The sequence below is a fragment of the Portunus trituberculatus genome, chromosome 12 (genome assembly GCF_017591435.1).
Source record: "Portunus trituberculatus isolate SZX2019 chromosome 12, ASM1759143v1, whole genome shotgun sequence".
In the NCBI taxonomy this organism is placed as follows: domain Eukaryota; kingdom Metazoa; phylum Arthropoda; class Malacostraca; order Decapoda; family Portunidae; genus Portunus; species Portunus trituberculatus.
Window position 1 is genome coordinate 4063039 of NC_059266.1, and position 15993 is coordinate 4079031.

General features: G+C 40.9%; 1 protein-coding gene across 2 annotated transcripts in view; it reads left to right on the forward strand.

Annotated features, from left to right (window-relative positions):
• LOC123502771 (macrophage mannose receptor 1-like) overlaps positions 1-12352 on the forward strand; it is a 26869-nt gene extending 14517 nt beyond the window's left edge. Inside the window, exons 19-25 of one of the 2 annotated variants that reach the window (XM_045252022.1) lie at positions 1-157; positions 701-835; positions 1032-1197; positions 1439-1580; positions 1841-1962; positions 2885-3015; positions 12241-12352. The exon at positions 1-157 is cut by the window's left edge and continues 22 nt beyond it. In XM_045252022.1, the coding sequence (XP_045107957.1) occupies positions 1-157; positions 701-835; positions 1032-1197; positions 1439-1580; positions 1841-1962; positions 2885-3015; positions 12241-12270 (883 nt within the window). In that variant the 3' untranslated portion in view covers positions 12271-12352. Of the gene's footprint in view, positions 158-700; positions 836-1031; positions 1198-1438; positions 1581-1840; positions 1963-2884; positions 3016-12240 lie in introns of those variants that run through there. The other variant, XR_006674219.1, reaches the window with a different exon arrangement.
• Positions 12353-15993: the final 3641 nt, after the last annotated feature.

Sequence of the window (15993 nt, forward strand, 5' to 3'; positions counted from 1 at the left end):
ATCACCCTCTCCCTCCACTTCTCCCTCGCCCTCATCCTCTCCCTCCCCTTCTTGGCCCTCTCCCTCTCCCTCCCAGAGTTGCCCTCTGCCCCACAGTCACTACTTGAGGCGGGGTGAACACTGCTACCGCCACGTCCTCACCCCACTCCCCTGGCAGGTGCGTGGAAAATTCAACAATTCAACAATCATTCAATTTGTCAGTATGTTTAATGTCCTCCATATGTATTTTGGTTGACACTTCATTTTCTTTTCTTTTTATTTGCTTTCATTTTCTAGCTATGCATGTTTATGTTTAAGTTGCCCTTAAGCATAGTCTTGGTAATGGGTTGCTTGTTTATCTGCACATATACCATTGATGTACTTCCCTTGTGATAACATTGTAAAGTGTTTGAAAATATCAGTCAGTTAGTCAACCATTCAATAAGTCAATCAGTTATTTAGTTAGTTAAATGTCACTTACTAATCCAGTCGATCAAGTAGTCGTCAGTAAGTCAGTTGCTAGTTAGTATGGTGATCAGTAAGTAGTCTGTAAGTCAGTCAGTTTGTACGAGTAAATCAGCTAATCAATAAATAAATCTGTCAGTCAGTCAATCAGCCAGTCGATATAATCAGTCAAATAGCGCTGCATATTATGAAAGGCAATCACACTCTTTGATTAACCTGTTTATCTATTGCCTCCTTAATCTTTTCTACCTGACAGGAGGCAGAGGACACCTGTAGCAGGGAGGGGGCGCACCTGGCCACGGCCCTTACCAAGACGCAGGCTGCGGCAGTGTGGGTGGCGGTGATGGAGGCTGAGCTGCAGGAGGCGTGGCTGGGACTGCGTTATGAGGAAGTAAGCTGTTCCTTCTACACCTTTAGGAGTTTAAAATGAGATCCAGTTTATTAATGATTAGAATGCTAGTTTGTCTGTGTATTTGTTTTAAGATGTAAATTGTTTATATCTATTTTAACTCAAATAACTCAGCACTACAACTACTAACAGGACATAAGAAACCACAGCATTCGTTCTCTCTTCTCTTCCCCATCAGGAGCACGAAGCCTTCAGGTGGTCGAGTGGGTGGCCGCTGCTGCACTCTCACTGGTCCTCCGATACCAGCAGAGAGAGTAGCGGGGGATGCGCAGCTCTCAGCGCCTCCTCAGGGCAGTGGGTGGTGCGTCCTTGCCTCGTCACGCTACCCTTCATCTGCCATCTAGGTGAGACAGAGAACCATTTTTTAAAACACTTCTGCGCCGCATCTCGATTATTTTTAAAGGGCTCTAGTTAAAGTTACACGGGGTTTTATTTATTTATATTTTTTTTTTCGGTTGTAGTGACGAATTAACGAAATTTCTACATTATGAACAAGAGAAAATGTTTTCTTGAGAACATGAATCAGAGAGAGAGAGAGAGAGAGAGAGAGAGAGAGAGAGAGAACAGCCTCTTCCACACACACAGACGCAACAGCAGCAACAGCAGAGGGGACAGCAGTGAGGACGTCCAGTGATTCTTGTCCTGATAAGCGCTGGTTAGACTTCGGAGGTCCCAACTGCTATCTGGTGGTGAGGGACCCTAAGCCCTGGCACGACGCTCGCTACACGTGAGGACACTAGTGGGAGAGAGAGAGGGGGGGTTGTATGCATGCGTCAGTCAGTTACACAGGCAGTCAGGCAGTCAGTCAATTAATCATTCATGCAGAAAGGCAGTCAGTCAGTCAGTTGAGTAGTTAGTCAATCGAATAGCAAGGTAATCAGTCACTTAATCAGTCAATCATAGCCGGTATGTGTCAATTAAATAACCATTTAGTCAGTCAGTCAATCAAATAGTCAGTCAGTCACTCAGTCATTGCATTCCTCCCAGGTGTCTATTGGAGGGCGGTGACCTGACCTCCATTATCTCTGGGGCGGAGATGACACTGCTCACCATGGCGCTTCACGACGTGACCCAAGCCGTGTGGATTGGACTGCTGCGGGAGGAACACGGTAAACTTCATCCTCTTCACTATTGCTACACCAACTTTTTTATCCACATAATCACATGCAGCTTGTTACATTTTCTCCTTTTTTTGTTATGCACAGTCTTTGAATGACTATTTAGCAGAGAAAACATAATTAACTCTCTCTCTCTCTCTCTCTCTCTCTCTCTCTCTCTCTCTCTCTCTCTCTCTCTCTCTCTCTCTCTCTCTCTAACCATGCAAGCAATTTATTTAAAGTGCTTTAAATGTCAATGAAGGATACACACAACTCTAAAAAGTTAAATTCATATTTCAAGACACTGAAGTTCTCACAAGGACTGCTTCTAAAGACAACAGAGATGATTAGAGGGTTCTCATATATTTTCTTTATTAATGATGCATAATCATTGCCAAATTATCACTTGGATCATGAAATGTTCTTAGAACTCTTTTAGAACGCATTGAAAACAATGAAGCTAAAGCATTGAAACGTAAGGGAACATTGATCCTTGCTCTATTTCGGCCTCGAACCAAAAAAGATAGAAGGGATATGGAAGTAGTGAAACTATAGGAGAGGAGAGCTTACATTATATAGGAAGACGTGAAATAGAATATAGGAAGTGCCGCGAGAGAACAAGAAAGGAGAAAAATTGAGAACAATGTTTCCAGTGCATTGCTTCGGTTTCACAAGTCGCAGTTTCAAGGTTCGGGTGGCGCTGTGAAAGGCTTCGAAAGTTTAGTTGCCATGAGCTATATAACCACACTCGTTTACTTTTAATATATTACACTTATCCCTCACATATCATATGCTAATCTTTTCAGTTGACTTACCATACACTGAATAAAGATTAGTAGATGTTCATGTCATATAAAGTTTTGGTAGCCACGAACACCTTGTCCGGGGCAGACAAAGTAGTACGCGTGCTGACGTGTAAGTATTCCTCCGCCAGGACAACGGTGGATAGACGGTCTGCGGCTCAACTTCACCAACTGGAACGAAGGGGAACCGAACGGCGGAGCGGGCCTGTGTACTGAAGTGTACTCCAACACCGGCCGCTGGAACGACGTGGAGTGTTCCCAGGTGCGGCCCTTCGTCTGTAAACACCTCAGGAGCTAAACACTTTCACCTGTAGCTTAAGTGTGGTACAAAGGCCCATGTTCAGAAACGCTTTTACTCTCACCATGACTTTTAAAAATCACAGGGATCATTAGTCGAGGTTTCAAACTTGTTGCTCCTATTAATAATGAAGTAATCTTGTTATGTCTTTAATCATCAAGACATCCTTGAAATCACGTGAGGCTTCGACTAGTATTTAAATGTACATGGAGGTGGGGGCGAAGAAGTGTTTCAGAATATGGTCTTACGTAGTTATACCTCGTAGATTTACTGTATATGCTGTGTAGTATTCGCATCTTTGTGGTTCCTTTTGTGTAAGTATTAAATTCAAGGTTCGTATGAACGTTGATATAGTTTATTCTCATCATAACTAATATTGAAAGACCATGGAGATGTTTTTATCATCATTGGTCCATAATTCTTCTTAAAGTAACATTAGAATATATAAAACACTCTTAAAAACCCATTAACTTCATCTACACAAGTTTGGTAGAAATAAGACGCCGAGGTACGTAGATGTTGCGGGTGTAGGATTTATGTACAGGCGTCTTGGCTCTGTACTCTCTTGGTGTCCTTGTTACCTCCCTCCCTCCCCCATCAACCCCTTTCTCTCTCTCTCTCTCTCTCTGTGTGTGTGTGTGTAATTCACTGTTGATCTGCTGCAGTCTCTGACGAGACAGCCAGACGTTACCCTACGGAACGAGCTCAGAGCTCATTGTTTCCGATATTCGGATAGGCCTGAGACCAGGCACACACCACACACCGGGACAACAAGGTCACAACTCCTCGATTTACATCCCGTACCTACTCACTGCTAGGTGAACAGTGGCTACACGTGAAAGGAGACACGCCCAAATATTTCCACCCAGCCGGGGAATCGAACCCCGGTCATCTGGCTTGTGAAACCAGCGCTCTAACCACTGAGCTACCGGGCCGTGTGTGTGTGTGTGTGTACATGATTAAAAATATATGAATTTAACTGAATTTACACGAAATTTTCACTTTCACACCATTCGTCCCAACCGCTGATTTGCGCTGTAAATACGTAAATGTTAAAGGTCCTTTCAAATGTTTTTTTTTCTATATTTCTATTATTTTACCTTTGATCATAATTAAGACTAATTAATAAACATAGATAAACCGTAAGGAATAGTATTATTTACATACCATATACGTAAGTAGATTTAAGGGTTAAATTGTGCAATTTAACTGGTCAGATTCCCTTCACCACCATGTTTCTTTTAGTTCTTGCTTTAATTAGCATCATTATTATTATTTTGTTTTTTTTGTTTTCACGAAATATCTTTTACATGATGCTTGCAAGTCCCAATATACCCTGTAAAGTATATCCAATATACCCTATATATAAAATTTTCCTTTATCTTTTGTTTCGTTTTCTTCTTGTCTGCGCAAGGTGTCCAAAGTTACCTGAATGAATGAAGCGAGAACTGCGGTATTAGCAGTAGAAGGGTTAAGCACTCGCGTGGCTTCCTCCACTCCTCTTGTGGCATTAGCAGCTAGCACCGGTTTTACCTCCACACCAGCCTCAAAGAAACCATTTAGTGGCTGCTCATATTCATGTTAGACTTGTATTAACTTAATTAGGCTTGAACACCATTAACTTAAACTACAGCTAGATAACAGATGGAAAAAAAAAAAGCATCGGTTTATTTCTTACTCTTGTTAAGTTACGTTATACTTTTATATTGGATCTTCAGCTGTCTTCGCACGAATTAGATAACTGACCACTTAATTGCCCCGGTTATCTCTTATCTGCATATGTCTCATAAGTTAATACACCTGCAAGATACTTAGGCATATTTGTTCAATAGGCTGTCACGGTAATTGTCTGTGTGGCTACAGGAGATAAGGCTGATTGTCTCATCTTGCCCCCATTAAGTACACTGTCCAGCCATTTATTCGGGACTCAATAGCATTTTGGCTGACTAGTGATACGTAAATAAGGCTTAACGATTGTGTGTGTGTGTGTGTGTGTGTGTGTGTGTGTGTGTGTGTGTGTGTGTGTGTGTGTGTGTGTGTGTGTCAACCGCCCTCCCTCCTTCCCTGGCTTCCGTGTGAATCACCGCTGACACACACACACACACACACACACACACACACACACAAAAAAACAGTAAAAAGTATTGATGCAGGATAATGGATAAAGATATCACATTGTGCGGGTTTTTTCTTTTCATAATCAGTAGTTTTCATTTGTTGATTTTATTTCCGATGACTTGTGTGTTTTGCTTAAAGAAAATAAGCAGTTATTTTTTCCCTTGTAATTTAATTTCTTAGTTTATTGGAATAAGAAAATATTGATAACACTATCAACTTTATTATTAAAAGAACACTTTCTCCATGTAGACGGTAAATCTATACCACATTTTATAGAAACGTATAATCGTATTACTTGGCCGTTAATTTTTAGTGCTTGATAACGTTGAGTAATGTAATTTTTTTTTTTACCCACCTAGCATTGTGGAATTAAAATTCATTAAATTTCATTAATCTTATCGTCAATGGGAAAAGAAGTGAGCGCTGCACGAGCGTGTGGCAGACTTGATTTATGCAGGTCTAGAAATCTTAGTTATACACAAAAATATTGTTAAACAAATCTAAAATTACACAAAACTCCATGTAGTCATTCGACCCAAAATCATGTCAAACTTGTCTTCCATTTTGACAATCAATTTCAAATATAGGAAAGTTAAAAAAAAAAAAAAAAAAACCTGCCAGTTTGCATTCTTCTCGATAATTTTGCCATCCACCAAAAAAAAGTATCCAACCATTGTCCTTCCTCAGCTCTCCCTTCTCTATCTGCTCCTTCCTGGCGGTTTCTTTGCCATTTCTTGTCTCTAAAGTTTAGATATTTGGTGATTTGGTAACAACTTCACACTGGATTATTTATCTTGTTCCTGCGTTATCTCTTCATCAATGCTATCTTCAGCTCTGAAGTCTATCCTAAAAAGAAAGATTCTGAAGCACATCTCTTCCTCATCCTTCTCTCTGGTCGCCAATATGGGTTTCGTAACGGAAGATCCCCTGGCTATCTTCTGCCTACCTACTGGATCTTGGTCATCGTCTCTTAGGGATTTTGGTGAAACATTTCCTGTTGCTATGAAAAGGTTTTGATAACTAGCATCTTCACGTTTCCGTCTTCTTTTACTGATAAATTCTGTAACTCTTGTTTTGTTTGTGTTTCCATTTGCGTACGACTTAAAAAGTATTTCAAAAGAGGATTATAAAAACACCTTTGAAAATAAACTGGCCATCTTCGTGTTTGTCGTACTCCTGTTTCTGTTCAACAGTTGATGATGTAAGGATCATAAGTATGTATGTTTAATATTTAGCCCCTTTGTCCTACTTCCTAGGCCATTAAAATTATTAAAGAAATCTGCTAAGAATGTTCAGCATGACTGAGAAACAACTTATCATCATTGATCCCAGATGTAGACTCGCAGGCAGACGCGACGTGACCAGCCTCATGTCCTCTTTTTTTGTCAGAGGTAGATGATGCAGGATAAAGACGCCTTATGTAATGACCTTTTTGAAGAGTGTTGTTGTCTTCTTAGGTAAACAAGAAAACGTTAACCTCATTCTGACATAAGGGCCTATCAGTGTTAGCCACTGTAGACCGCATAAGTGTCTTAATATTAATTCATAGAAAAGTGCTCTCTTCGCTATACTTATATAAAGGGGAACGTGACTTTTGTCGTATTGATGACATGGGCCTCAGCGAAGTGAGCGGCCGTATCCTACACTTGGAGAGGTGTTTGTAATGGATAACATAAGGCAGCGTCAGGCGTGAGATATGTTGGTCAAGCAGCGGTCAAGGTGATGAGGCACACACAGGCCACGCTGGTAACTCATGGCACATGAAAGTGAAGTGATCTTTTCTTTTCTTATCGCTGCATCACTGCTGGTCACAGCATCACAACGCTTTATGCTGCATCACGAGCACCTCTCTCTTCTCCCATGTCTCCTACCCACACGTGCTGCCCGCCTCACCACACGACGCCCGCTGCTCACCTCCCCCACTCCGCCACTCAGACTCTCGTTACATGACTCATCTCCACGCATGCCAGTATCCTGATGCAGGCAAAACCACAGGCAATGTGATAACTTCAACTCTTTTTATCCTGATCACGTGTATAATACCATGCTTAACTTTGTGTGTTGTGTTGTGTTGCGTATTGTATTGTGTTGTATTGTATTATATTGTATTGTATAGTATTGTGTGATGTGATGTGGAATGGTGTAATGTGGTGTGGTGTGTTTTTTTTATTATTATTATTATGTAATTGTCAAGTTTGCTTACCTTTCTTTATTTCTCCTTTGATAGTAGCATCTCCTCCTCCTCCTCCTCCTCCTACTTTTACTCTTTTTTTTCACACTACTACTACTACTACTACTACTACTACTACTACTACTACTACTACTACTACTACTACTACTACGTACAACTTTTCCATCTTCCCCGCCGTTTCTGATAACTGATATCTTGTCTAATTTTAGTCGAACGGCGCCGATGAACTCACTCTACTTATCCACCCTGTCTGTCTTTCTGTCTGTGTCTGTCTGTCTGTCTGTCTGTCTGTCTGTCTGTCTGTCTGTCTGTCTGTCTATCTGTCTGTCTATCTATCTATCTATCTATCTATCTATCTATCTATCTGTCTGTCTGTCTGTCTGTCTGTCTGTCTGTCTGTCTGTCTGTCTGTCTGTCTGTCTGTCTGTCTGTCTGTCTCTCTCTCTCTCTCTCTCTCTCTCTCTCTCTCTCTCTCTCTCTCTCTCTCTCTCTCTCTCTCTCTCTCTCTCTCTCTCTCTCTCTCTCTCTATTATTATTATTACTATTGATCAGACAGACAAGTTGGAGGAGGAGGTGAAAAGAAACACAGGTGCAGGGCGGTGAGTTTACAGCGAAACTAGTCGGGAATAAACTCACCGCCCTGCACCTGTTTCTTTTCACCTCCATTATTATTATTATCAGTATTATTATTATTGTTATTGTTGTTGTTGTTGTTATCTGCTGTTTGTTTGTATCTCGTTTGGAGAGAGAGAGAGAGAGAGAGAGAGAGAGAGAGAGAGAGAGAGAGAGAGAGGGCCGGGGATCAGGAACCGGGAATCGGGGGAGGAAAGAGATAGGGCAGAATGACGTGGCAGTTTACAGTTGCCAACACTCAGACGACACCCATGACCTTGCTTCGCCAGGTTGCTACGAAACATTAAAAAACAATGAAATACAATTGGAAAAATGCAGGCGGCCCGTGATAAGGAGAATAATGACATGACTGACAGACAAAGACAAACCGCTATGCCACAAAACTCAGATGATCTATGGACGGTCAGCGTATGTGACCTTGAAGTGAAAAGGCGCCAGTTATCTCCCTCCTGTTATTCATTCGTTGACAGAAAGGCAGTCAAAGTTCGAAAAAGTTAACGCCCTCTGAAAAGAGATAGTAACTAGTCTCCCATTGGTTAACAGGAGCTTGTTCACCGGCGGGAAGGTAGTTGATTGGCTGCTGGAATGGCCGCTCACGTGAGGAAGGAGAGTGATTGGCCAAAAGACTTGCAGGTGTGAAGTATATCAGCTTTTCAGTGTATTTTTAGAATTTCTCATTTGCAAAGTCTGGCACGCGGTAGTAAAATAAGTGTACTGGTATCAAAACAGATATGATATATATTACAAATATAATAACCAAATGAAATAATAATAATAATAATAATAGTAATGATAATAGTAGAAATTATTATTATTATTATTATTATTATTATGATTATGATAGAAGATGAGTATATCCCCCGACCGGTTTCGTTTGTGGCTTCTTCACGGGAACAGTTCCCCTGAAGTCTCACTTCCTCCATCGAACTGTTCAAATGTATAAACAGTTGTAATATATAATGATAACAATGATAATGGTGATAATGATAATAATTATAATAATAATAATGATAATAATAACAAAAATGATAATAATAACAAAAATAGATAAAGTAAAGAAATAAAATTAGTGTAATAGCTCTTTCAGTAGTGTCGTAATTAATGATGTATGCTCGCGTACCTGCAAAAAAAAGGTGCAGATCATAATGGCGTGCCTTTGATATTACTGTAGCAATAGATCGCTAGTCTAACAGCATCTTGGGAGAGAGAAAAGCTGCTCTGAAGAGGGAAGTATAAGGTGAGAGGGTGCGTACAGTAGAGACAGGTGATGATGGTTTATAATCTCGTGTGTGTGTGTGTGTGTGTTGTGTTGTGTTGTGTTGTGTTGTGTTGTGTTGTGTGCTGTGTATTGTTATGTTGTGCTGTGTAGTGTGTGTGTGTGTGTGTGTGTGTGTGTGTGTGTGTGTGTGTGTGTGTGTGTGTGTGTGTGTGTGTGTGTGTGTGTGTGTGTGTGTGTGTGTGTGTGTGTAATTTTCTTTATGCAAGAGGAAAAGCTGACCAAGGGCAACAAAAGTTTATAAAAAGATCCACATGGAATGCCAGTTCCCTTAAAGTTTAAAATAGAATCAGTCCCAGAAGGGGACTCCGAGGCTGGATTTTTTTTTTTTTTTTTTTTTTTTTTTTTTTTTTTTGTGTGTGGTAAGTACATGTAATTTTTTTGTGAAGAAGGAGAGTTGTCATTAGAGGGCAGGCTGTGACTATCCCCTTGAGTTGTGAGACACAAAGGGAAACGTTCAGCGAGATCACAACTAGCTTTAATGGAAAGTTCACAGCACCCCCTGAACTAGTGCTATTAGATCTCGCAGGGAGTAGGTGTCTACTACCTCTCCTACTGTGTATATATATATATATATATATATATATATATATATATATATATATATATATATATATATATATATATATATATATATATATATATAAGTAAATAGAGTTCAATCAATAAGAAAAAAATTTCTGATTATTCTGAATGAGGCAGTTTCTCATCGCTTTAAGAGCAAGCTACGTGATAAGGAATCTAATAAGAACCTCTGTTGTAGATAAATATATAGACTGGCAACGGGTGTGACTCATGATTCACCTGTCAGGGAGGCAGTGAGGGGACGAGAAAGGAGTCGGAGATAACAGGTGGGGGAGGAAGGGGAGGTGACTAGAGTGCATCTAAATGGAGAGGTGGTGGGAAAGAACATTTTTTTTATTGTGGGGAGGGGCAGAGAACGATGAGAGAGATAAGATGAGGACCGAGTTAGATAGAGATGGGGACGGAAGGGGCGGAGGAACAGGGCCTTTTCGAGTGAGGAAAAAGAGTATGAGAGATGAGTGAGCATGAGATAAGGAAGGGCAGCAAGTATCATGGTTCGATGGCTTATCACTACACAACGCCCTTATCGCTCTCCTCCAAACAGTGACCCAAATGACCGAACACTCCTTCAGTTGAGTGACCTTCAGCACCTAACCGCCGCCGTCGGAGTGGAGTGGCGGCAGGGCATCAACACAATGCGTCTTTTATCTAAATACTGCTCTGCCCCCTTCATGTGGCTGGGGGCGGCGCGGGGAAGATACTGTGGGAGGGTCTTGGGGAAGGTAGGAGGGAATGAGGTATAAATTACGTTCATGCGAAGCCAGTCTCTCACTCTGGCTTCAGAAGTCGCATCCGAAGGTCTTCCCGCACGCACTTGTTCGCCTCCACCACTACCACCATCATGTCCATCGCCGGCAAATACGTGCTTTCCAGCAACGAGAACTACGGGGAGTGGCTGGCTGCTGTTGGTACGCCCCTCTCTCTCTTTGAAACAGCTAGTGCTACTCGTGAAGCAGCTGTCAACTAATTCCATCATGTTATTATTGATGTTACGATTACTTTCATTATTATTACTATCTATTATTATTATTATTATTATTATTATTATTATTATTATTATTATTATTACTATCATTGTTTTTTTTATTGTTATTATAATCATTGTTGTTGTCATCATGTTACTGACTATATATATATATATATATATATATATATATATATATATATATATATATATATATATATATATATATATATATATATATATAATTCCTTTTCTTTTCTTTCTTTTTGATGGTATGTGAAAATTTATCATAAAGACTCGCCCGTAAATTCAGTTTCTCTTGCACGTGTGCCAAAAACCAAATCGAATATTTCTTCATGTATGTACCTGCATTTTGCAAAGCTCTCTATTCACAAATGAGACAGACGGATTCCTCTAAGTGTGTGTGTGTGTGTGTGTGTGTGTGTGTGTGTGTGTGTGTGTGTGTGTGTGTGTGTGTGTGTGTGTGTGTGTGTGTCTCAAAAGCTCCAGGAGTCCAGGGTTTCAGTTGACCAAAGTCGTTGGCCTCTGAATCAGCGCGGCGCGCTGCGCCGTTTACATAGTCATCACCACAAGCACACTCATCATGTACACCTAGACTGGTCGCCATGTGCTAATTTCCAGGAGAGTGAAAAAGAAAACAAATGGATAGATTTGACGATGGAAATTTTGCTTGAAAGTGAGACCGTTTATAGTTTGGCGCTTATTGAGGTATGTAGGTAACAAAATCATGGTATGTGTAGATATTCACGCGGTACTGCACTCAGCTGCAATATAATTTTCTTATTTGTGATTAATTTGCTATTTTTCCCTGCGAGTTCGAAACGTAATTTTGTTAAATCTCGGTTATTAGACTGCTCACTATGGTCCATTTGCTAAACCAGACAATATTTTCATAGTATATCGAGTTCTCTAACCTTTACAGAATTAAGTAGTTTTCCTTATTAGTAAGAGAGGTTTTTGTTTCTCATTTCAATTGTTGAAAAAAAAACAGGATAATCCAAACCAAATATATTAACAGGTTACAACTTCCGCATTGCGTTAAGTGAATGCCTTCACACTCACATTGCCAGACACATGTGACCAATAGGAGAGAAGCATACCCTATGTAATAAATTTTAATGGAAGTTACATTATTGTAGAAGTTACATATTGTAGAAATTAACTTTAAAGCCAATATATGTCATGAGATTTATGTGCAATGTAAGGTTACTGAAATAATCATGTGTGGCTGTTTTAGACTCAGGCTGACAATATTGTAATGGCGCCGCGGCGCACGCCTCTACGGCGCATTGACTTGGCGGGAAGGTTCACCCAGTCAACAGGCAGTCTAAATCAGTCATGCACGATTGCACGTAAGTACATTACAACCCGCAGAGGCTCATCCGTACATTCTTCCCACAGGTATTCCCGCTGACAGGATCGCCAGGCTAGAGCAGGCCAAGCCACAACTGGAGGTAAGCCAGAATGGCAATGATCTGATAGTGAAGACCATTGCAGGCGACAAGGACTTCACCAACACTATCACTCTGGGCAAGGACTCCAAGGCTGGCCTGCCCGGCGGCATTGAGTACACGGTGAGCCAGTCATCCTGGGGCTGGGGACAAGAGATATACGTAGGGTCACCTCTTACACTTACAGGTATACAGGTAGTCCTAGGTAATGTCAGCGTGTCACTGAGGGGGATCGTGATCTTGAAGGCCATGGGTGTGTCCACAACAAAATGTGAATAGGAACTATTGCTAGATGTGCACAGGGCAGGTGCTCAAGTTGCAGCAATGTGAGGTCTCGGCAGTCAAGGACTCAGGGTAGTTTCCACTGTCTCCAGCGGTGCATTTAGAGGTGGCCAGTATAAACTGATCTTAAAGTTTGCTAGGTTTCCTGTAAAGCAATAAGGAGTACATTTTACTGATTTCGTCTTTTGAAAGGGAAAATGACATATTTGAGGATCTGAAAATCTGTTGTTGCAGTTTCAGTTATTTAGCATTAAGACCTTTCCTACTGGCACAGTTATGTTGAAATATTTCAAATTTTCAGTCCACTGACCAAGTTTCTGTGATTAGACGCATTATTAAATGTTAGGTTAACTTGTGCCATTTGTCTCAGGAAAGGATGCCCTTGTTATGTTTCAGTGAAGTACACATTTATCAACTTCATTATCAGTGTCAATTGATTGCATGGCACTAGAAATTTTTGCTCCTTGTAAGTTGCAAATCTTATCTTGTCACTCTTTTCTTAAAATCATCATCATGGTCTGTCATAGCTCTTCTCATCCTGCTGCCTTGAAGCTATTTTCATGAACTTCTCATTCTGCTATCTCCGCTTCTGTGCCTCTCTTTTCAGTAATTCCTTCCTATCAGCTGCCACACCTGTTTTTCTTCATGAAATCACCTTTAGTCTCTTGGCTATTGAAGGTTACACTGGTGATATTATTTCCTCCAGAAGTTAATTTATTATTCATGTTATGTTATTTTAAACTTGAAATATTATGACCTCTACTACTTAGAGGATTCTCTACCAGGAAGAAAATTTCAGAGGTTCAAGGATGACAACTGAAACTAAAGATAATTTTAAATATTTATATTCTTAATTACTTGGAACTGCTCAGGGAAGCACAAAATGCAGTGGGGTGCACCTGTTACCTATTCTAAGCAGTCACATTACTTGTTGTTTGGAATGCTTCTTTTAAGTCAGGCAATTTTTTAATTAGAGTACATGGCAGGTGGTGAAAGGGTACACAGCAAAAAGATTGAGAACCTCTGAGGCTCTGACTAGAAGTTTTTCTCCTTGCAAAACTATAATAATTTTATATACTTATTTGATATGTATACCATAAGCTTATTTGCTTAGAAAATCACCCTCTGAAGACCACCTCAAATCTTCTGTCCAAATACCATTAGTAATTCAAGTATCTTATTTTGTTAGTTACCTGTACCAAATATACATAGTTTCAAAGATTTCATGTCTGTATTGTGTAGCAAATGTTTACTGTCCTTAGATGAGGCAAGCATTGTATGTTGTCACTGAAAATATCATGTTTCACATTTCAGCTTATTGAAAGTCTTATCAGCTATCATGTAGTACCAAACACACACACACACACGCGCGCGTGCGTGCCTGGTAGCTCAGTGGTTAGAGTGCTGGCTTCACAAGCCAGAGGACTGGGGTTCGATTCCCCGGCCGGGTGGAGATATTTGGGTGTGTCTCCTTTCACGTGTAGCCCCTGTTCACCTAGCAGTGAGTAGGTACGGGATGTAAATCGAGGAGTTGTGACCTTGTTGTCCCGGTGTGTGGTGTGTGCCTGGTCTCAGGCCTATCCGAAGATCAGAAATAATGAGCTCTGAGCTCGTTCCGTAGGGTAACGTCTGGCTGTCTCGTCAGAGACTGCAGGAGATCAAACAGTGAAACACACACACCACGTAGTGTAGTGGTTAGCACGCTCGACTCACATTTGAGAGGGTCCAGGTTCGAGTCCCGGAGGCAGCAAGGCAAATGGGCAAGCATCTTAATGTGTTGCCCCTGTTCACCTAGCAATTAATAGGTATGGGATGTAACTCGAGGGGTTGTGGCCTCGCTTTCCCGGTGTGTGGAGTGTGTTGTGGTCTCAGTCCAACCCGAAGATCGGTCTATGAGCTCTGAGCTCGCTCCATAATGGGGAAGACTGGCTGGGTGACCAGCAGGCGACTGAGGTGAATAGGTGAATTACATACCGCGTAGTGTAGTCATTAGCACGCTCGACTCACAATCGAGAGGGCCAGGTTCGAGTCCCAGTAAGCGGCAAGGCAAATGGGCAAGCCTCTTAATGTGTGGCCCCTGTTCACCTAGCAGTAAATAGATACGGGATGTAACTTGAGGGGTTGTGGCCTCGCTTTCCCGGTGTGTGTTGTGTGTTGATGTGGTCTCAGTCCTACCCAAAGATCAATCTATGAGCTCTGAGCTCGCTCCGTAATGGGGAAGACTGGCTGGGTGACCAGCAGGCGACCGAGGTGAATTACACACACACACACACACACACACACACACACACACACACACACACACACACACACACACACACACACACACACACACACACACACACTTCCATTTTGTAATCCATTGTCATCCTTAGTCATCTTTTGGTTGGGCTTTTTTCTCCTTTTTTTCGGTTCTACCGTCCATATCACTGTCCTTCGTCCCCCGTCCCCCATCACACTTCTAGCAGTATCATAGTTTTATTTATTTTGTATTTAATTCTAATTATAATCTACAGTCATTCCCAGGACCATTTCTAGCTATAGGTGAACTAGGTGATTGCCTAGGGCCCCCAAGCCAACAGGGGCCCCCCAAGGTAGCTTTGCACTTTGAAATAGATGTAAAGTAGATAAATGTGAAGTTTAATAGTTTCTTGCATCTTTGTAGACCATCTAAAGGGCTAGGAATCGCTTTATCACAGTTTGATAAACCCCTCAGGGATAAATGAAACAAATACATACCTACCTATCTATCTAGGGCCCCCTAAACAGCATCTTGCCTGGGGCCCCCACAAAGCTGGAAATGGCCCTTGTCATTCCTTTCCATTGTCAGTCATCAAATATCTGTATATTACTCTCTATTCTCCTCAATTCCATTTTAATGCCCATTTTGTATAATCTTACCTGTATCTTTTCAAATTATTTTTCACTTAATTTTCTCCATTTATTGATAATTAATAACACTTTGACCTTACTGTCATAACCTTAACTCTTATCTTGAACTTCATTATGATGGCTTGCATCTTGCTGGATTTTTTACCAGTTTTTCCTACTAAATTCTTGCATGCATATTTTCATCAAGTAATATACGTATCTGCAATTTGGTCTTTTTATATCGGGTAATCTTTGTCATTCAGTTCTGACTTTATTATCAACACACTTTCATGCATTGCTATCAGTTGCATCATCATCATCATTTTATATTACATGAGTACATTTATTCAGTGGTGTTGGATGATTTAGGTGTCACACTTCTAAAGGTCACAGATGACAGATGAACTCTTCCCTGATGTTCATCATTCTTATGTTTCCCTGCACATGCTATTCCTAGGTCTTTAATCTCCCTATATGTTTCCTTCAAACTCTTATGGCTCTCCTAATAAGTACACCTTGCTTTTCATTCCTGTCTGGTGAAAATGACCTT